The sequence below is a fragment of the Sorex fumeus genome, unplaced genomic scaffold, assembly GCF_029834395.1.
Source record: "Sorex fumeus unplaced genomic scaffold, SorFum_2.1 ptg000128l, whole genome shotgun sequence".
Lineage (NCBI taxonomy): Eukaryota > Metazoa > Chordata > Mammalia > Eulipotyphla > Soricidae > Sorex > Sorex fumeus.
This window is the reverse complement of record NW_026606185.1, coordinates 59,683,253-59,704,776: the sequence shown is the minus strand read 5'-3', so window position 1 is coordinate 59,704,776 and position 21,524 is coordinate 59,683,253. Positions and strand designations below refer to the sequence as shown.

The 21,524-nt window shown below is 48.7% G+C and overlaps 1 protein-coding gene across 3 annotated transcripts in view; it reads right to left on the bottom strand.

The window, feature by feature from the left end:
• The window catches only part of NEDD4L (NEDD4 like E3 ubiquitin protein ligase), a 267,112-nt gene that overhangs the window by 102,398 nt on the left and 143,190 nt on the right, over positions 1 to 21,524 (bottom strand). For all 3 annotated transcript variants that reach the window (XM_056138058.1, XM_056138057.1, XM_056138059.1), the window contains 3 exons: positions 16,076 to 16,157; positions 13,538 to 13,576; positions 11,729 to 11,782 (listed from right to left, as the gene is read on the bottom strand). In XM_056138058.1, the coding sequence (XP_055994033.1) occupies positions 11,729 to 11,782; positions 13,538 to 13,576; positions 16,076 to 16,157 (175 nt within the window). The remainder of the gene's footprint in view (positions 1 to 11,728; positions 11,783 to 13,537; positions 13,577 to 16,075; positions 16,158 to 21,524) is intronic.

Below are 21,524 nucleotides of genomic sequence, written 5' to 3'. Positions count from 1 at the left end.
GCTCCCCTGACCTCAAGCCCTCTGCTCCGCTGTGACCAAGCACCATTCCTCCACCATCCGGGTGCCGAAATGAGCCCACTGGAATTCAGTCTTACTGCATCCTTCTGCTGAGAGCTCAGCTTCCTGCTGAGTGAAGGGGATGCCCAGAAACTGTCCATATGTCCATCTGGACACAGTGTCAGGCTGCACAGGATCCCAGGTTCTTGGGTCATTACCCATACCGTGGGGTTCATTTCTGTTCCTCTGCACCTGTGTGCCCACACTGGTCGGGACGTGATAATAACCAAGAGATTCAAGGGGGAGAATCCATCAAGAATCTTTTCTCAGGACATCTATTGAGTCAAGAGTAATGTATTTTTTAAGGGGGGGAGGGATGTGGGCACCCTGGCTGTGCTTAGGGGACCACAAAGGATGCTGGGGATTAAACCAAGTGGCTGCATTGGAGGAAAGAACCTTACTCTCTATACCATCTCTCTCCCTCGGTTAGTCTTTTGACCATCTCGACTTTCTCCAAAAATCACATTCTAACTTGCAAGACAGATTTCAGCTGGTATTTCTGACAATCTCATTTGGGGCCTTTTTTTTTTTTTTTGCTTTTGGGGTAACACCTGGCAATGCTCAGGGGTTACTCCTGGCTTTGCGCTCAGGAATTACTCCTAGCAGGGCTTGGGGGACCATATGGGATGCCGGGGATCGAACCCAGGTCAGCCGCATTGCAAGTCAAACACCCTACCCTCTGTATTATCTCTCCAGCCCCTCCTTTGGGGCCTTTTAAATCTGCAAATGGAATATACTGGAAGACCTGAGTCTGGGTTCTTCCCTCTGATAGGACTTGGAATATTACACTGCCTAGTTTGAGAGAAAGGAGGGTCACAGGCAGATACAAACCTCTGAGTAACCACCCACCCCTTTCGCAATGGGTTTCCCAAGCCTGTTTTGGTGACCACAGTGCAAACTTGTATTTTGCTCCTGTATTCCTGTATCCCATCCACACCAACAACGAACTCTCCGATTTTCTCCACACTATTACAACCATCTTTATAGTCTCATATATACATCAGTGTAATACAGTAATTTTAGTAATAATATTCAAGTTATCTTTCCTAAAAATCTGCTTTCCTAAAAATCTGCAAGTTGCACACATAAGTTAGCCTCTATTAGTCTTAAGCCACCGGTGAGAGAGGCCCCAGCGGTTACTCATTTTTTAGATAGACCTTAAACCTTTCTTCTGGAACTGTGAACTTGTTGGAGAGATAGCAATTTTCTTATTTACGTGCATTGTAAGATTGCAGATTTATTTCAAGGCAGAAGACTTTATGCCAGGCTTCGCCAAGAGAAGCAGCGGCAGTGCTCAGGAAAGCCCTCTCCGTGGGTGCAGCAAGCCAGGCCCTTTCCCCAAGTCTGACCTTATTTGCAAAGGTCCCAATGTGGACGTTTTATGGGAAGCTTAAGAGCCTCGGCCTAGAAGGAAGAAAAGTAAACATGACCACGGGTGGCATCAGAGCAAAGCAACTAGGGAAAATGGATCTGAAAGGCCAATCTCAATAAATATTTCAAAGGTTCCAATTCAATACGGCAAACACATCTGAAGGCGCTTTTCTGTAATGCAAGGCTCAGAAATGAATTCAGGCCTGTCTGAAGAACAGGCTCCAGGCCGGAGATGGGGAGGGTCAAGGAACCGATGGCCAGGTGAGAGAGCAGCAGGAAGGCCATCAATAATGCCTTACGGAAGAAGGTGCTCTCAGGACGGGGTCCCCAGGCTCCGGGCCCCTGTCTAGTGCAGATCGGATCGAAGCCCCATTGTTTGTGGCTACCTGAATCACTACCTCGCTTCAACCCTCACTTTGTGAGCCAGTCAGGCCACCCTCATTTACAATGGATGAGAGACAAGACTCAGGGTCGGGGTCTAACTATGAGAGACGCTTCAGGGAGGTGCCCCCTTGGGTTGTGTGGATTCCTGAAGCTGCCTCCTTGTTCCGTGAGGTGTAGTGGCCCGGGGTCCAAACGGAGTCCCCATCTCCAAAAGGGGCTGCAGGAAAGTCCCATCACATGCTCTTTTTGGCTGGTGAGTTTTCGTTTGCAAAGATAAACACACTGTGTTCAACACCCATTCTATATCACAAAAATGATGCATTCTGGAGGGCTGCAGGAGATGGTTCTCCTTCAAAAGAAAGAAGTAGGGCTGGAGATAGCACAGGGGGTAGGGCGTTTGCCTTGCACGCGGCCAACCCAGGTTCGATTCCCAGCATCCCATATGGTCCCCTGAGCACCGCCAGGGGTAATTCCTGAGCGCAAAGCCAGGAGTAACGCCTGTTCATTGCCGGGTGTGACCCAAAAAGCACAAAAAAAAAAAAAAGCAAATGGAGACTCTCCAAATGATGGTGTTTTCTATTACAAGCAAGGACCATGAGTCTGGTGCGTCTGGGGGTAAAAACACACACTGTTCATCCCGAAACGCTGTTACTCACCTTCCCAACCCAACCCCGGGAACAGTGGCGATTCTGTCAGACACTATTGGCATCTTCCGAATGGGAAGATGAATCCTATCAGAAATGAAGTCAGTAAAAGGAAAATTGTTTTTTTTTCTTTTTCTTCTTCTTTTTTTTTGAGGGGGGCACACTTCTTTTGTCCTCAGGGCTGATTCCCAGCTCTCTGTACTCAGGGCTGACTCCTGTCTCTGCTCAGGGGTCAATCTTAGGGGTGTTCAGGGAACTGTATGTGGTGTTGGGGAATAAACCTAGGTCAGCCACCGGCAGAGCCAGCACTTTACCGACTGTCCTATCTCTCCAGTCTGGAAAACTATTTTCTTACCCATGTCCATTTTTGTTTTAAAATGTTGCTACGTTTTAAAATAAAGGGATTTTATATATATATATATATATATATATATATATATATATATACACAGAATTACCTTTCATGGTAAAAATAAAGAGAGACTCATACCACTGACAAGTATTTTTCGAGAGCAAAATTCCCCTCTGTGAAAGAGATTCAAACTAAAACCTGCTGTTCCTCCACCCCCGTTAAACCCAGTATGGGCATCCCTTCCTCGGCTGAGGAACCTTCTCAAGCACAGAGGACCACGAGACTCGCAGTCTGTTCGCTGAACAGGGAGAGGGAGCAGAGCACACGTGGGAAGGGAGGGACGGAGGAAGAGGCCAGAAGAGAATGCTAGAATAACAGGGTTCAGCACCCGCACCCTCCCCCATGGGCGCTCCTCCTCTGTTTACAAACCCTGCCAGCCTGAAGCTGAGTCGCCCTGGGCCATCCCTGGCTTCCCCAGGGTTGGGTGAGGCGCCTCTGGAGGCCCTTCCAAGCTGCCTGGCCTGTGATAGGAGAAACCAGAGCCTGCGAGTGTGCAGGAGACGGCGAGGAAAGGGGATGAGGCTGTGAGGGGCTGAGCTGCTGCTGCTGTCGGGGAGGCACCATGTGGGTGCAGCAGAAAAGCGACATAAAACCAACACCTCAAACCAGGCTAAACCGGGTTCGGAACATCTCCAAGTGACTCATTAGAGCACTATTAATACTGTCACAAATTAAACCGGCAGGAAGTTCTAAGGCCTCTGAAAGAGTCTGGCTAAGAATAACGAATGGCTTTAACCAGCAACTCTCCCTGATGCAAAAAGCGGCACCCCCAGGGTATAGGGGGGAGGCGGAGGGACCATCATTAGGGGCTCCCAGGGATGTGCCACCCCCTCCCCCCCAAGGAATCTAGCTGGTTCACATGGTTTGGAGTCAGGATTTATTTATCTGGGACGAGGAATTTGGGAAACAGAGCAAAGGGCATGCCAACCCAGGAACAAGGCCTAAGACAGATCTTAAAAATGACACACCCATTTGTCAACGCAATCCTCAGTGCCTTCCCCCCATCAAGAAATATTTTGGAGAGGGGACGGGGGGGCTCATCTCTCCCAAATCAGACTTAGGTTCAATTCTCATTTAAAACCCGAACCAAATGCCTGACTGGCCCAAGGCGGCAGATATTTGAAATGTCAAAAAAACTTGGTAGCAGCCAGACTGCAGACGCCTGAGTGAATGTTTTTCCCTCAAGATAAATACAGCCCAGGCAGCTGCTGCCCACACTTAGCGCCCTGGTGGCCCGAGCGAGGACAAACGCTCGGAGTGTGGATGGAGCTGACGGCTCTGTTCCAGGACAAGCTTTGTTTCTGCTCCACGGGAGAAAAAAAAAAAGGTTCTGCGTAAAAGAAAACTAGTTCTGGACCATTTATTAATTGGCGTGTGTGTACAAAAACACTCAAAGGAGAAAAAAAAAAACAAAGCTAGAGTAATAGGACACTCCCCAAGACAGGCTCTCCGTTAAAGCACAGAGGTCCCCAAACTTACTCGGCCAACCGCCCCCCTTTTAAAAAGAAAATGTCACTCAGTGTCCCCTGAAAAGCTGCCTCCTTCAGGCAACAGAAAGGGCCCTGCGCCATTGCATCTAGGTGACCACCCCCTCGGCCCCCCTTCATACCAGAGCCCCCCGAATCCACTTTGCCCACCTTGGCAAACACTGTTCCAATTTAAAATCTCCAAATCTGAAGAGATTCCTTTTCAATGCTGAGAGTCCTTGAAAGTCAAACATGGCCTTGTATTTAAGGTACACTAATCTTTAGATTGACTTGTTTGTTTTTCAACTACATTAGAAATCTTAAGACTTTAATTAAATAAATTCATTTGTCTCTGGCCTCCGCCTGTAAATGCGTTTTAAGTTTTGGGTAGTAAGGGACCAAAGAGTTAGCAGAACTTTAGAAAACACAATTTTGATGCCAGCCTTCATCTGATACGTGATCCAAATTCAGCATAAAACTATGCTACCCAAGGGGGCCTAGAGTTGCGGGGATGGTACTTTCTTGGAGTGAAGATTAAAAACCAAACCCCCCAAAATCTACTGAAATCTGTACCATTATTTAATACATGGCACTGGTTCAAAGTAAGACAAAGAAAATATTGCCCAATTTGAAAAAAAAAAAACTGGAGGAAACAAAAGGGTTTACAGAAGAAAAAAAGGAGAAACTGAAATAACACCAAGAAAAATGAAATATTTGCACTGTCCATCTGCTTACACCTTCAAAATGGGTGCAAAGCAACAGTGAAATAGTAATAATGTTTACGTAAGCAGTTCCAAATACTTCTCAACACAAGGTAAGAGAATAAAAATAATGAGAGGAAAGATACAGATCTACATTAATGCTCAGGTGCTCAGCCCCTCTTAGGGGTGGAAATTCACAACCGAAGCCAGGCGAGTCCATTTCATAACCCTCTGCTCAAATCAACAATCGCATGAAATTTGGCAGGCGACGGCGTTGTTGAGAAGGAAGAATCCAATTCAAACCAGAAAGGGTTTGCTCTTTAAAGCAGCACCGGATGGCTGTGATCATGGCCACAGAAAGCAAAGTGAGGGGGTGGGCCTCCCCGGCCAGCTAGGAAGACAGAGCCCATCCCTCCCCGGCAGAATGGGCAGCTGTCTCGCTGTACCCCGTTTGACTGAAAGGGAGAGCGTGAAAACAAAGGCCGAAATCCGTTTCGGGGGTGTCTGTTGCCACAGCTGGAGACAGCGTAGTTACCCCTTTTATATACAACCTCCCGGCTTAGTCACCCGAGCGGGCAGTGTTAAGTTGCACTGTGCAATCTCACCATTAACAAGTCCCCAGCCTGGGCCCATAAGCCAATCTGTTACAAAAACATATTTCTTGCTGGTCCACAAGCCTGACTGCTCCTATTCGGCTCTGTGGAATGGCCAGCCCCGCTCTGCCCCAGATGAAAAGTTTCTATTCTACGGCCCGACTAGCTCTCTATAGCAGACGGGCACTGAGAGAAAGAAGTGGTCACACTTTACAAATGTGGATTTTTATTCTCCAGAGAGTAAGACCCTAACAATTTTGGAGAGTACCACCTCACTTTTATTCGAACAGGTTATTTTGAGGGGAAAAAAAAAAAGTTTCATGGGGCTATATTTCCAAGCATCTTATGAATGTATTTCTAACACCAACATATACGGATGCTAAGGGACTAATTTAAAGTAACACATTAAAAAAAAAAATCTCTTAATTAGAAAGGGCTTGGAAAATAGAGGGGCGGGTTTGCTTTTGTTTTTGAAAATATTGCTCTGACTTCAAAGACCACAAGAACTTGTGTTTTTGGAAATGCTCATTTCGTGGGCCTCTCCCTAATCCCAGCCTCCCAGAACTCGGTCAGAAGTCAAGCGACACTGGCTCCCGGCAAGGAAACTCAGAGAGAAGAGAGGCGGGAGGTTCCTCCTGCTGCAGACCCCCAATTCTGGGCTGCGCACGGCCACTTCCCACGGTCTCACGCCAGACGCGCGCGCACTTACCGGGCCGCTGACTACCGTGGGGCCGGGACTACTGGCCTTGCGCTCCTCGGGATTCTGGGGTGCCTCCTCCGACCCCCGAGTCACGAGAATCCGAAAGTGCTGCTGCCCTGCCGTTTGATCCTGCCTGATCTTAAACATGCAGCCCTGGCCCTGTGGCCCCCTTTCCACGGAATTCGTTCTGTGGATTTCCGGAGCCCCCCTGCGGCCCCGGGGCGGCGTCTGGGGGTGTCCCGGGGACCCTCGCTCCTCCGTGGGGCTCCCCTGCTCGGCTCGCGGCTGGGTGGGGTACGAAGTGCTCCTCTCCAGTCGAATGCGGGGGTACCTCACCAATCGGTCCCCCTTCGTGCCCGTGAAACCGAAGTTGAAGTCGCTGCCCAGCACGGGGGTGCCAGGCGGGGGCTGCGGCTGCTGCTGCTGCTGCAGCTGGAAGACAAAGCACCGCTTCCCGGAGCTCCCAGAAGCATCGGGAACATGCTGCAGGGACCACCGGCGGGGCTCGGCGGCAGCGGCGGCGGCTGCGGGACCCTCGGCCCCCACGGGCATGAGCGTCACCTGGCGCACGTCGGCGCTGGAGGCGCGGTGCTGGATGCGGAGCGCACGGCCACCGCGCTCGACCCCCGCGCCGCGCGCCCAGCGCGCACCGCACGTGCCGTTCACCTGCAGGCCGGACCCCCGGGCCGCGGGGCTCGGGGCGCACTCGGGGGGCTCGGGGGGCTCCTGGCCGTCCCCGTCCGCGCCGTCGGCCGCCCCGTCGGCCGCCTTGCGCTGCAGCGAGATCTGCACGGAGGAGCTGCGCGTGGGCCGCGCGTCGATGGAGCCCAGGAGCTGCGGGATGAACATGGACGAGCTGCGCTTGAGCGCGCCCACGCCTTCCTGCAGGCCGCCGCTGCCCTGCTCGGCCGGGGCCGGGCCGCTGCGCCGCGGCAGCGTGTGGAATGCCATGAAAAAGTCCTCTTCTGCAGACTCCTGGTCTAGGATCTCCGACTCGGGGGCTGTGTTGCTGCGGCCGGCGCCAAAATGAAACCGAAGCCGATGGGCCATGGTGCCCAGGGGGGCCGGCAGCGACAGGGCGAGCGGCCACCGCGAGCCCCGGGCGGCCGGAAGTCAAAAGCCAACGACACCAACTCCAAGGAAAAGTGTCCCATCTGCCAAACCGTTAGCACTGCGGCCCCGAGAGCGACAGATAGCAGAAATAACCCAAGTGGCAAGCGACATTCCAGGCATGATTGGATAAGAGCAAAAAAGCTCTCGTCCGCACTGTGACAGAGGGTAGGGTGGCCAGAACCACATGACCGCCGGCTCCCCCTCCAATGCCAGCTTGTGGGCTTAGCGGAGCGTCCCCCGCCCCCCCTCGCGCTCACACTCACTCCCTCTTTCTTTAAACAGCAAGAGCCTGAAACTGCACCTTCCCAGCTGCTACTTTTCCATCAGACACTGAGTGGCCCCAGCAGGGAGCTCTCCCAGCTGACGGGGGCAACACACACACACACACACACACACACACACACACACACACACACACACACACACAGAGCATCCCGGTGGCTTTCTATCTAAGCCGTATTGCGGGCTTTGGGGGGGGGCTGCTGCAGAGGCCCAAGACACACAGCATGTCCCCCCCCCCACCCACTCACCCTGGGTCGTCCCCACCCCGGCCAGCCAGCAGGGACATGAGGAGAAATGCCAGGACTTCAGCGAAACCCACTCCCGAGCATCTGATGTTCCAAGTCTCGGTTATTTATGCTATCACGGCACTACCATGATGGAATGAAAACTAATAAACCCTACTATAAATACAATTGCACAGCCACAGAATGAGTGTCCCTTTAATGCAAAATAATTAGACCATGATCTACTAGTAACCAGATCTCAAGGCTGAGGGGCGCAATGCACAGCTCTTCTAGACACAGGATCTACCAGAGAGCTTTCCATTTAAAAGAGAGGGGTGTGTGTGTGTGTGTGTGTGTGTGTGTGTGTGTGTGTGTGTGTGTGTGTGTGTGTCTCACACATAATAAGAAATCAGGCATGGGAGTCGCAGAGTACAGGAACCCAGCTGGAGAAAGCATTCTCTCCCAACTGCCACATGGGAGCCAAGCAGCGTCCCCAGCCCAAAGTGAAGAAGGCTGTCACCCTCCGCATGTGGTTTTGTAGTAACTTTGCTTAAATGCCATGCAGAAAAAAACACCACCAGCAGCTGACTGTCTTCCAGAAAGATGTCAGCAATATTACTGAAGGCACAAACAGAATTCTTTCTCTGTCTCTCTCTTTCTTTTCTTTTCCTTTCTTTCTTTTTTCTCTTTCTTTTCTTTCTTTCTTTCTTTTTTTCTTTCTTCTCTTTCTTCTGCCAAGGGCCAAAAAAAGACCCAAGGGGAAAAACATCCAAGCGCAAGCCCATGCTCAAAACCCTGTCCTGGGTTCTGTAGTTAATGGGAATATATTCTGTGTGTTTTAAAATTTTTACTATTTGCCACAGTCCAGGAACATCAGTAATTTCACAGAGGTTTCTTTAGGAGGGAGTGAAAACTAGGTGAGGGAAATACCAAGCTGCAAAGAGTGACAAAACGTTTATTTTAAAATCTGCAAAGCATGACTTTGTCAACAGTGCTGGGCCTGGGGTGTGGAGGCTTAACCCCGTGTTGACACCCACCCACCCGATCTGTTTCCCAAAGGCAGGGGTTTCCCATGCCAAAAAAAAGTAATCTCCGGGAGGGCCACGGGAGCCTGTGTGTTTAACGCTACCAACTGCCAAGCCACATGACAGCCATGTATTGTCTTAGCAGGATTAATAGTTGACAAAGAAAAACCACCACCGCCAGCATTGGCAGCCTCGGGACAGCCAAGCCGACGCCAGCAGCAAAGCCAGGTGGGGAGAAGGGATGAGCGTCTACCCCAGACCTCTCAGGCCAGGCCTGTCTCCACACAAGGGCGCTCGGGGCTCAGGGCTCTGCTCAGAGCCCCCTGGGGTTCGGCTGGGTCAGCTCAGACAGTCCTACTTCAGACCATGGCTGAAAAGGGTAATGTGTTCCTGGCCGTGAACATCCCTTGAGAAAACAAAACTAAATTGTGACTTAAAACACGCTTCACAAGAGGTGCCACTTTCCCTCAAAGGTGACACTCTCTTTACTTTAAAGAAGAGTGACTCTACTCAATCAAGGACTGGGTAACGGCTGGCCTGGGGCTGGGCCTGTGGGGGCCAGGGGCTTGGCACAGCAGTGCCCTGCGGGCTCTGGTTCACATTCAGGCAGTCTGGTCAGGAGTGAGATGAAGGGCAAGGCCCACACTGAGAAGAACCTCTGCTCTGCATCACGGGAAAGGCCCATGGAGTTATACACGCCGCCACGGGGATGGCGTTCTTTCACGCTACCAATAATCGGTCTCTAAAAAATGTGCAAGGAGGTCACAGCAAAACCACCTAGAACCCAAATATTTTCATAGAAAAAGCTATCAGAATGGGAGGTCCACCCTGTTGGCTTTCTAATTTGGAGAATGTCACTAAGCACCGGGAATGCAGTATGTTTCTGAGCTCTACCGTCAGGGAAAAGGCCCAGAGTCACCGCCGCGGGGGAAGGCCTAGACGGGCCGGCCTGCCCAGGGCTTCTTCTGCAGAGGCTTCTACAGGGTTCCAGGCCTCAGGCATGTCCTTGCCCACACAGCGAAGAATTTCAGCTTGATTTCAAGGCTTCTACGAAGCAAATATCCTCTTAAAGTTGTTAAAATGTGGTGTTTCAGCTGAATTGTGCAGTAACAGATTTTTGCCAAAAGTTTTAGAGAAGGGGAGTTTGACCCGAACAGAGCGATGGTCTCACTTCTGAGAGAGCCTCACAGGCTGACAAGGAGACGTTCTTGGCTATCCTGGTGGTGGGCGTCTGGCTCTGGGGACTGGCTGCACAGCCCTCTCGTGAGATCTGGCCAAATGTTGCTCAGCCAGCACTGCTTCTGATTTCATTTCGAAAATGAAATCTCTGTTCTATCAATTATAGAGCCGCAGAGACTCATCCATCAAGCATTTGTAAAATGGGAGTTTGGATATCAGTGCTATGCCTCAGGTGTATCTTTCGGTCTCTGAGGCTACTTTCTAAGAATCTCCCATGAGAGAACACACTTAAACACACACACACACACACACACACACACACACACACACACACGGAGCCTTTATCTACTAAGTAGATTCATTTTTTACCCTATACTATTGACTAGTTTTGTTTTCCCTGAGAGATTCACTATGAAATTGGTTACAGTTGGAGCGATAGCACAGTGGTAGGGCGTTTGCCTTGTACTCAGCCAACATGGCTGACCCGGGTTCGATTCCTCCTTCCCTCTCGGAGAGCCCGGCAAGCTACCGAGAGTATCTCACCGACACGGCAGAGCCAGGCAAGCTACCTGTGATGTACTCAATATGCCAAAAACAGTAACAACAAAAGTCTCCAATGAAGATGTTACTGGGTCCGCTCGAGCAAATCGATGAACAACGGGAGGACAGTGACAGTGACAGTATATATAATGGGCAGAGAGAGAGAGAGAGAGAGAGAGAGAGAGAGAGAGAGAGAGAGAGAGAGAGAGAGAGAGAGAAAGAAACTTAAGACTGTCACCTTCAGACCATAAGACTGTAATCCATTCAGTTTAAACTGGGGGTGTGGGGAGGAGAGAGGGGGCTCCCAGGTAGTTCTCGGGAGGACCAGGGCCCCTTTCCTGTGGTTCTCAGCCAACCAGACTAGCCGGCTGAGGATCATACAGTGCAGGTATTCAGGACCTCCAGAGTGACATCCTATGATGCCTTTGGACCATGTGGTACTGGGAATTCAACTGGGGTTGGTTACATGCAAGATGCGTGCCTTAAATCATCTCAGCACCCCTGGCTTTTTATTCAAAGACTCTGGGGGGCTGGAGAGATAGTATAGAGCTGAAGGTTCTCCCCTGCATGTAGCTGACCCTGGTAAGATCCCAGCACCTCACAAAGTTCCCCAAGTACCCCCAGAAGTGACCCTGAGCACAGAGCCAAGAGTAGTCCCAGAGGGCCATGGGGTGTGGCCCTTAAAATAAAATACACACACACACACACACACACACACGTAAAGTTTGTGAAACGAATCCAAAGGTTTGTTCATGTAACTATGGTGCCTTTTAATAGATTTGCTTACTACCCTACATTCTAAATAACAGAGTATAAACATACGGTTTGCCAGACTACTACTATGACTTTTATTCACATTAACCATGATAAAATATATCAACCCCTCTGTCTTAGCTGCACAAAGATATTTATTAGCATTAGAAACAGTAATCTGGTGGTGAGGCACAAATAACCTTCTGGGTGGATATATGCCACAGATTTATAAGACGCATCCCCAAATTCAGTGTTTGAAAAATGAAGAGACCAGACCTACTTACCAGTCTGTTCTCGTCAAATACTTCAAATAGGAGTCTGTGATTGGATGGGTTGACCTGGAAAGAGTCATAGATAGAGTTTCAGAAATAATAAGGATGAAATAAGAGACAGAATACACTGCTTTATAATGCACCTCGTTTAACTGAATAAAACTCAAATCCACTCAATCAAGTTTCTATTATTGATTTTTCTATTGTCCTAGGCCTAATGGTTAGGCATATCAGGGGTGGGAGAAAAAAGGCCTCTATCAGCTATTCTCAGGCAGGATCACTGCAAGCAGTGTTAAAGAATTCTGAAATCTCTCTTACAAAAGGTGCCCTCCAACCAGGACTGAAATGCACCTTGCCTTGGTTGTGTGATATCCTGGTTACATCACTGATATTGAAAAAAAAAAAGTGGGGGGAATCCCCATTCATCTAAAGTATATACCTGGGGAAATCTCCGGTCTAATAATAAAAAGATTTTCAGGCCATTGTCCTTAATCAAGGCCCCAAGTCCATATAGCAGCTCATAGCGGGAGAGACTCACCTGGGCTGGGTGCAGTGGGCCTTGCTTGGGGACAGAGCTGGTCAAGGACAACCCATTTGGCCCTTTGTCAGTGCTAGGAAGGGGTGGGGTGGGGGGTGGGCACTGCCCCATGCATTCTGCTTTATCATGGCGCAGACCCTCTAGGATGACTCTCATTTAACTTCCATAGCAGCTCGAGCAGGCAGGCTCTGTCATTTGCCTGAGAGCCCACAGATGCCGCTATGCTAGACTCGGGGGAGCTGGACCAAGTTCGAAGCCCATGACTGGAACATTCTAGAAGCCCCAAACCCACTTCCAACATACGAGTCAAGAATACAGAAAACAAAGGCCTTCAAAAACCAACCCAACAAAACCGGGGAAAAAAAAAGAGTGTGCCTGTGTCTGCAGCTGAGAGGGCCAAAAGCATCAGATGTACTAAGACTCACATAACTGGGGCCAAAGTGTGAAGCTGAAAGGACTTTGCACTGTTCGGGGTTTTTCCGAGGAGAAAGCTATCCTGGAGAGTTAACTGAGGCGGATATTCTTCACCAAGTAATTTAAAATCCATCTGGGCTAGCCTGCACACAGGACCCCACCAAGTATTAAACTATGATGCAGGATTTCAGCTCTGAGCATAACAGAAAACAGATGGTGGCTTTGTAATGGAGGCAAATCTGAGTTTGAAGCACAGAAAATGGTGTTAGGGTTGAAGGAGGTCCCGGGACTGAAGAGAAAGGCTTTCTTGCAGACAGGGTTCCCGGGACTCTACACCAGGAGATCTCATCTGGCCAGGAGATCTCATCTGGCACTTCCTTGAGGTCAAGTAATAGTTAGTTATATGGCCACAGAGGCAAAAATATTTTCTTATAAAAGAGAGGGAAAAAACCCCTTTTCCATGAAATAGCTAAGAAGGCAGAGCATTCCAAAATTTCAGTATGAAGACAATAAAGCCCACAAATCTGCATTTAGCTCTGCTAGATGTTAAAGGTAAGTATTATTTAATTTCAATGATATCTGAATTCCAAAAGTAATTTTTCCCTACCCATATATACTCATACTACATATATGAATTAAAAAATTTTCTTTACTTGCTGGAACATGCTTAGTATTTGGGGATTCTTTTCAGTTTTATTATCACTCAGAGCTGATGACTCAGAAAAGTAAAAATGGAGTTGCATTTTAATTTTTAAAGAAAAATATCTTTTTTTATACTAAAATGGCTTTTGATCAATATGAATCAACTTTGATAATATATCTAGTTATCAAAAAAAATAGTACAAAAAAAAAAAAACCAAAAAACTTACCCTAAAATAAAATTCTTCATTCCATTTTGGGTTCAGCGTCTGGAAGAGAGAAATGATCTTGTGATATCTTTTACAAGCTTTGAGATATTAGCAATCACTAGTACAACGCAGTCTCAAAACAGCTTTCTTGATAAAAAAAATAATAGCACAGAGATTTCAAAGAGGCAATAAAAGAAGAAACCAGCCAATTCTTTTGAGCTGATTCTATAAACCAGACTAGACTGGGCGGGGATGCATTTAGGAACCAGGTGATGCACAGATAAGAAACCGCAAACTGCACACTACCAACCAGCAAAGATGCCCGAGACCGCAGAGTCATCCTCATGAAAACATAAATATACCCTCTACGAAAGAACACAGATACAAATATTCTTGTCAGGAAGGTTATGAACTCGTCCATATCCATCAACCTGTTCCCAACCTTTTGGGAGAGCAAGAAGCAGGTGGCAGAAAGGGGGAAAGTGTTTATTATTTATATCAATACTAAAATGTGAGTATTTGTATGTTCTAGAGAACACTGGTGATCAGATCAGATGATAAAAGAAATGCCACTTCTACACCAAAAGTAATCTTTTTACCTCCAAGTAATCAGGCTTAAAAATGTTCCCCTCCTATCCCTCGATCCTTCTGTCCATCCATCACCCCAACTATCTGTTTAAATTCGCAAGAACCTGGGAAGGATACCTACGTCCTTAGCATGAACAAAAGCCGGGCTGACACGCATCCAGTCAACTAAGATGAAACGGATACTGCAAGAGCAAACACACAGCCCGTGCTCGCATATGCAGCCATTCTCAGGAATACACACAGCTCTTTCAAATCACATCTCAATAGCTGAGCCTGAAAAATCACCACCTCACCAAAGGCTACAGACGTTTTTCAGTTGGATGGCATTTGCTTTTGTCATTCTTACAGGAAAGAGGTAGGAGAAAAAGAAAGAAAAAAAAAAGTCAGGTAGCAATGCAAGATAAAAAAAAAAAAAAACCAAACCACAGACTAATCCATGCAACACTGAACTGGCATCAAAAAGCAAAACAAACCCAGCATTTTCCCCACCCACAAATCCAGTCCTGAATAATGAGGGTCCAGAGTTCGGAGGTGGGGTGGGGTGGGGGGGAGGGAGAGGTGGGGAAGGCTGGCCGAGGAGGCAGGGAGAGAGGTACCCGCCTGTGCAGGCTACAGAGATCCTGGGGACCAGCCTCCCCGAAATAAATGCAGAAGGGAAGAAGCAAATGGCAGGCGAGACACAGAAACAGCAACATGAGACCACAGAACACTGAAGGGCCACGCAGGGGACCACGAGTACAGCGGGTAGACGCGGCTCTGGAAAGCATCGCACCAAGCCCAGCACAGAGATACTAACCCCGAGTCTGGATGTGAGCTGCTGGCCTCCGGGCTACACCCTCCTCTCCCCGGCGTGGAGCAAGGAGGAGGGGTACCTCTCCTCGGAAGAGAAAATCCAGCCCGGGCTCCCCAATCAAAAGGCCGGCTGTGGTTCTCGGCTCCAACCTTGCGGCAAGCAACAGACCCTCCCCCCACCTGGCTCGGCAGAAAAACGGAACCAGTGAAGGATGCCTAACAGCAAACAATGGCCCATCCTTCAAAGGGATCCTCCCCGCTCAGCACAACACCATCCTCCTGCCAAACAGAATTCCCCCCACCCCCCAAACTCCCCTGCAGGCCAGCCCTGGGGCCAGGTAGAGACCACACTGGCAGGGCTGAGACTTACACACACACAAGCAATTCTCGGGTTAGGGGCTCCGAAGGCACCTTGCTCTCTAGGAAATGCAAATCCACTCCCTGCTGACACCTGCACCCGAAAGGTGGCCAGGATGAAAAAGAATGGTTCCCCATAAAGAGCCGGGAGGCAGAGATAAGAACAGAGACTCTGATGGAAAACAGGCATCCTTCATAAAAGGCTCCCAGACCCACTCATTTCAGTTTTACAGACGTTATGAAAACAGGGATGGGCAGACAGAGATTTAATTAGGGACAACAAATCTCTCCTGAAAAAAAGAAACCCCCAAATCTCAGGGAGCCAAACATGTCCACACACAAGTAGTTAGAGGAAAAGCCACGTGCTTTGTGCTTCCCAGGGGCCAAGGAGATAGGGTATAGCCCGGTCTGCTGAAACTAGTCCGCTCACCCCTTCCAACTCCTTTAAACCACGCCATTCCGCTCGCCACCCTTTCAACTCCTTCACAGTTCTTTCGTGAAATAACAAGGCAGCAAGAACTCATCCTTGTTTGGCTGCTTTTCTTAAAATGTCTATTTTCCCCCTTAAAAGGGCAAAAAAGATTTGTGACTTGTAATAGATCTCATTTAAAAATGCTATTTTTACAGTCGTTTACCAAAAAGCCAAACTTGCTTCAAGGTTCATATGAACACCCGTGAGCTCCCTTGAATTTTCAGATTTAACACTGGGGAATCCTTAAATTGAAACATATTCCCATTGGACGATGCAAAGTTTTACAGAGTCGAAAGACAGCATGTGAGTGCAGTAAATGATGACTTAAAATTGTAAGGAGGCACACCTACCTTCTTAATGGTCTTTGTCTGTACTAGTGCAAGTTCTCGGTTCTCATCCGCTACGTACAAAGAAAGCTTCACGTATGGGTCACTGTAAGAAAATATCCAGATTTAATAGGACTATTTTTTTCATTTAGAAATATAACCAAATGGTAAAGGTAAAGGTAAAGGCCCTCCCGTTGATCGTCGATTTGCTCGAGCGGGCCCAGTAACGTCTCCATTGGAGACTTTGTTGTTACTGTGTCTGGCATGTCGAATACTCTCGGTAGCTTGCCGGGCTCTCCGAGAGGGGCGGAGGAATCGAACTCGGGTCGGCCATGTTGGTCGCTTGTAAGGCGAACGCCCTACCCGCTGTGCTAATTATCACTTACCATATAAATTCTACCAACAGAGCAGTAACAGTTCAATATACCTAACAAGTTACTAGACCAAGAAAAGGTTCTACTAACCATAGAAATGATGTTAATTTAAAATTCCTTCTACCTTGAATTAATTATTAATCAGCATTAATAACTAAAATTGCCAAATACCAGTAACATTGATGGGTCTCATTCTCCTAAAGAGCCTTGAATATAATCTCAGGGCTAGGATGAAAGAGACGTTACTGGGGCCTGCTCGAGGCAATTGACGAATAACAGGATGATGAATGATGAATGAATGAATAACTAAAATATTTTATCTGCCAGTGTTTTTTTAGTCTTTCTTCCCTAAACAGATTCCCAAAAGACTACAGGAAAGACTATTAAAACCCATACAAAGGGCTCGCACCATAGCAGAGCAGGTAGGGTGTTTGCCTTGCACATGGCTAACCCAGATTCGATTTCCAGCACGCCATATGGTCCCTGGAGCACCACCAGGAGTGATTCCTGAGTGCAGAGCCAGGAGTAACCCCTGTGCATCGCTGGGTGTGACCCGGAAAGAAAAAAAAAGTCACACAAAATTTGTTCAGACTAGCAGAATCTAACTAAAAATTTTAGCATATGTCTTATCTGTATTCTGATTTCTGCCATGAAATGGAATAAAAATTATTTTCCTTTAAGTGATGGTAAAACACCTATCGTTTTACAGATTAACAGCAAAAAGGACCAGTAGTCTAGTGGGTAGGGTGCTTGCCTTGCACATGACCAACCTGGGTTTGATCCCCAGCTCCCCATATGGCGCCTGAGCTCCACCAAGAGAGTCCTGAACACAGAACCAGGAGTCAAATCTGGGCATCACAGGGTGTGGCCACCAAACAAATGATTATCAACAACAAAATGAACAGCAATAAAACAAAAACCAAACCATAGGCCAGAAAACCCAGAAAGAACTGTTTAGTGTTAGAGATTTCAGTCAAGCCTCAATGAAAAAAGTCAGATTTCCTGACCATCAGCCCTACAGTTCCGGCTATTTTCTTGGGAAACTAAAAGCTTTCAGCAAGAAGTAGACTGAAATGATTGCTTGTGTGGATGAGTTAAGTCCACACACACATTCTAGCGCTGCTAACACCTGGATTGCTAAGATCTAATAAAACTCGTTTCACAGCACCGTGAGATCAAGATCTGCTGGATAACTGGAAATTCTGAAAAATTATAGAAAAGGCTTTCACAGCCCCCAATTTTTTATTCCTCTAATTGCCATTAGCTGTTAATTTATTTCCATTCATTTCATATCCTTTAATGGCTATTCCAGGATGATTAACTCTTATTTTGCAACTTCCAGGATATGTCTAAAGATTATAGGGTATCATAAAATGCTTAACATGAGGTCGACTATTATTTCATACCTCAATAAATATGCCATAAAATTAAATTTTTTTATTAACGCTTTCTTTTGGGCTACACTCGGCAATATTCAGGGGGTCATGTGATGTTGGGGTGAACCCGGGCCTCTGGCATGTAAAGCTTTTGTCGAGGCTGGAGCAATAGCATAAGCGGGTAGGGCGTTTGCCTTGCACGCAGCCAACCTGGGTTCAAATCCCAGCATCCCATGTGGTCCCCTGAGCACTGCCAGGAGTAATTACTGAGTGCAGAGCCAGGAGTAAGCCCTGTGCATCACCGGGTGTGACCCAAAAAGAAAAAAAAATAATAAAGCGTGTGGGCCATCTCCTCCTCCACCCACCGCTAAACTCTTTAAGGAAAAAAGCTGTGACCAAATGAGATGTGTTGGAGCAACAGGGCTATACTTGATCTCTACGAAAGAAATCCAAGGTAGGTGAAAGTATGTTAGTAGAGACAAAAAATATTTCTTCCTCATAAAATGTACTTTAAATGGAAGTATATTACATCTTTGGCAACAGGGGTTGAGGAAACAACAGAATTTACTCAGATACCCTCTAGTATGGGCTGGAGCGATAGCACAGTGGGTAGGGTGTTTGCCTTGCAAGCAGCCAACCCAGGTTCGATTCTTCCGCCCCTCTCGAAGAGCCCGGCAAGCTACTGAGCGTATCCCGCCCACACAGCAAAGCCTGGCAAGCTCCTCATGACGTATTCAAAAACAGTAACAACAAATCTCACAATTTGTTCTGAAACATTACTGGTGCCCGCTCGAGCACAATGATGAACAACGGGAGGACTGTACCACTCTCTAGTATATGTAAGCATTTTTAACATTCTGATTTCAGAAAAACATACGGATCGATCCTTTCCCTCTCACCCATGTCTCTAAAGTTATCTGATTGAAGAACAGTTCATTGCCATACCCCGGCCCTCACCTTCAGCATGAGGACAAAGATGAAGTGAGACCTAGTTCCAAATCAGGGTCTCCAGACCCCATGCACAGATTCCGACTCAGAGTCACATTTGTGTGGTGTCTTAGAGTCCCACATGTGTGACTCTCTGATTCTGCAACAGGTCTGGTGAGGTTAAAACACAGACTGCTAAACCCTAACCTCCAAGAGCTCAAAGACCTAGCAGGACTAAGGTGGGAACTCAGAATGCCCATTTCTAATCAAATCCCAGTGACCCTCCATTTTTTTTTTTTTTGCAGGGGGGAGGTGGCTTGGGTCACACCCAGTGGTGCACAGGGTGTAACTACTGGTGGTGCTCAGGGGACTACATATTGCTAAGGAACAAACCAGGGCGGGTCACACACAAGGCCCGAGCCTTGACCTCTGTTCTCTCTCTCGCTCCGTGCAAATGTTCTTGGGGCTGACAGCAACCCCTCTGGGATCCTCTGCTGCAGATGCCGTTGGAAGAGCGTGCGCTGCTTTTGCTACAGAAACTCATTTTCTATTTCCAGCCACCCAGCAATTGCTAAAAAAAGCTCAAGGCCTGGAGTCTTATCGCCAGCACAGGCTCTGAGTATGCCGTGGAGGTGGGGTGGGGGGTGCGCACTCAGGAGACCCCCACGTCCAACACCTCCGCCGCGCCCACTGCTACCACCTTCACTGCTGCCTGTGATACCCCCACAAGGGAGCACTCAGGGCCCTGGAGCAGCACAGTCACAATCTTCCCTTGGTGCCCTCAACAGTCCAGAGTGGGCACACAGACCTGCAGGGGGTGCCTCTCCTTCCAATGGGGGGCAGGTTTGCACCTGTCCTCCTGAGAACACACAGCCAGGAGGTTGGAGGTTAGACCTACATGGGGCCAGAGCGAGAGTACTGAAGGTTGGGCACTTGCCTTGCATGTGAGCCCAGGTACAATTCTAGGCACTATATATATATATATATATATATATATATATATATATATATATTACCCTATATATAGAGCTGGAGCAATAGTACAGCGGTAGGGTGTTTGCCTTGCATGCAGCCAACTTGGCCAACCTGAGTTCGATTCCTCCACCCTTCTCGAAGAGCCCGGCAAGCTACCGAGAGTATCTCGCCCACACGGCAAAGCCTGGCAAGCTACCCATGACGTATTCGATATGCCAAACACAGTAACAACAAGTCTCACAACGGAGACATTACTGGGCCCGCTCGAGCAAATCGATGAACAACGGGAGGACAGTGCTACAGTGCTACCCTATATATCACCTCGGGAGTGATCCCCGAGTGCCTCGCCAGGAGGAAGCACTGAGCCCTGCTTGCAGTACGTGGCCCTGGAAACCCAACCCAAACCAAACCCAAACAAAGAACCTAGAAACATTCTGGAGGAATCCTGGGTGTGAAAGGATAGTGGCGGAGATGTTGGGTGAGGCGGGGAGTGACAATGGCTCCCCCTCCTGCGCCATCTGAACAGGCAGGCAGACTCCGAGAGGAGGCGGCTGGCACTGATGTCACAAGGAGACATGAGACCAAATGGGAGTTAGGAAGAAACACGGTCCCTAGCCCTCAAGCAGCCAAGACACATGGTGGCTGCACCCATTTTGCTGCCCAAAGAACTAAGGCTGATAAGAGTCTATCTGACACCAATGCCAGCCCAGAGAAGCCTGGACCCCTCCAGAGCGACACTCCCGCGGGAACCAAAGGCAGTGAGAATTATATGAAGGTGGACCCCCACAAAGTTCCACACTCTTTCCCTTGACACAGCCCTAGCAGAGGACTCCATAGGAACCCCAACCTGGGGGACGGTTGGGAGAAACACCTATCCACCAAATCCTCACAGGCCAGCTGGGCACACCCCCATTCTGTGGGTTGCCCCATCTCAACCGGGATGTGTCAATTTCTTCTTTCCTGCTATCCGGTATCCTGGGCTTTCTCACCTCTGGAGAAGCTCCTGTTCTCTCCTGCGTGCATTCCTCTCTTTCCTTCCTCATAAATCACTAAATAAAACACTTTTTATTTATTTTGCGGGGGTGGTATCTTCCAAGTGTGCTCAGGAGGTGCAGGGGCCTCACTGGGCTTCTCGCCATCAGTGAATCAGCCGTCAGTTCAGTGCCAGAGCCTGAGGATGCGACGTTGCTCAAGCCCTACAGTGCCACGAATCCTGAGGGCACTGGGGGTCTCCAGGTGATGCCAAGGGGAACCACGTGTCGACAGGAATGGGTGCGGGCATGTTCCCTAACCACTGCACTATCCCCCAGCCCCAATAGAACCATTTCACTGCACTATTCTTCTCCTGCAACTCTCCTGTGTAGGCAGGTGATGGGCCTGGAAAGAGCCTGGACAGAGGTTAGGGCCGACTGTCCACTTCCTCACTCCAGCCCGAGCACCACGGCGCCCCTAGAAGTCAGGCGGCGGGGGTTCATTCCCACGCCAAACAGATCAAGTGGGGGCTCAGGCAGAGGCTGACAAGTGCTGGTGGGAGCCAGGAAGAGTCCGTGCTGTGGCTGACTTTCTCTGTCCCTTCTCTGTCACCCAGCCTTGTCCCGAGTTCACTGAGGGCACCAGACAGGAAAGCAGACTCTCCTCTTGTCTCCCCACTTCACATAAGCCATCGGCGACACATTCGTCTCGCTACACTCTGAGACTCTCGTGGGACTCCAGCTAGTGGGGGGCACATCAGCCCTCCCCCTTGTGTGCGGGGTGAACATGGGCATGGAAAGCTGCGGGCTGCTGTTAGAAAAGAGGAAGTCATGAAATTTACATACAAGT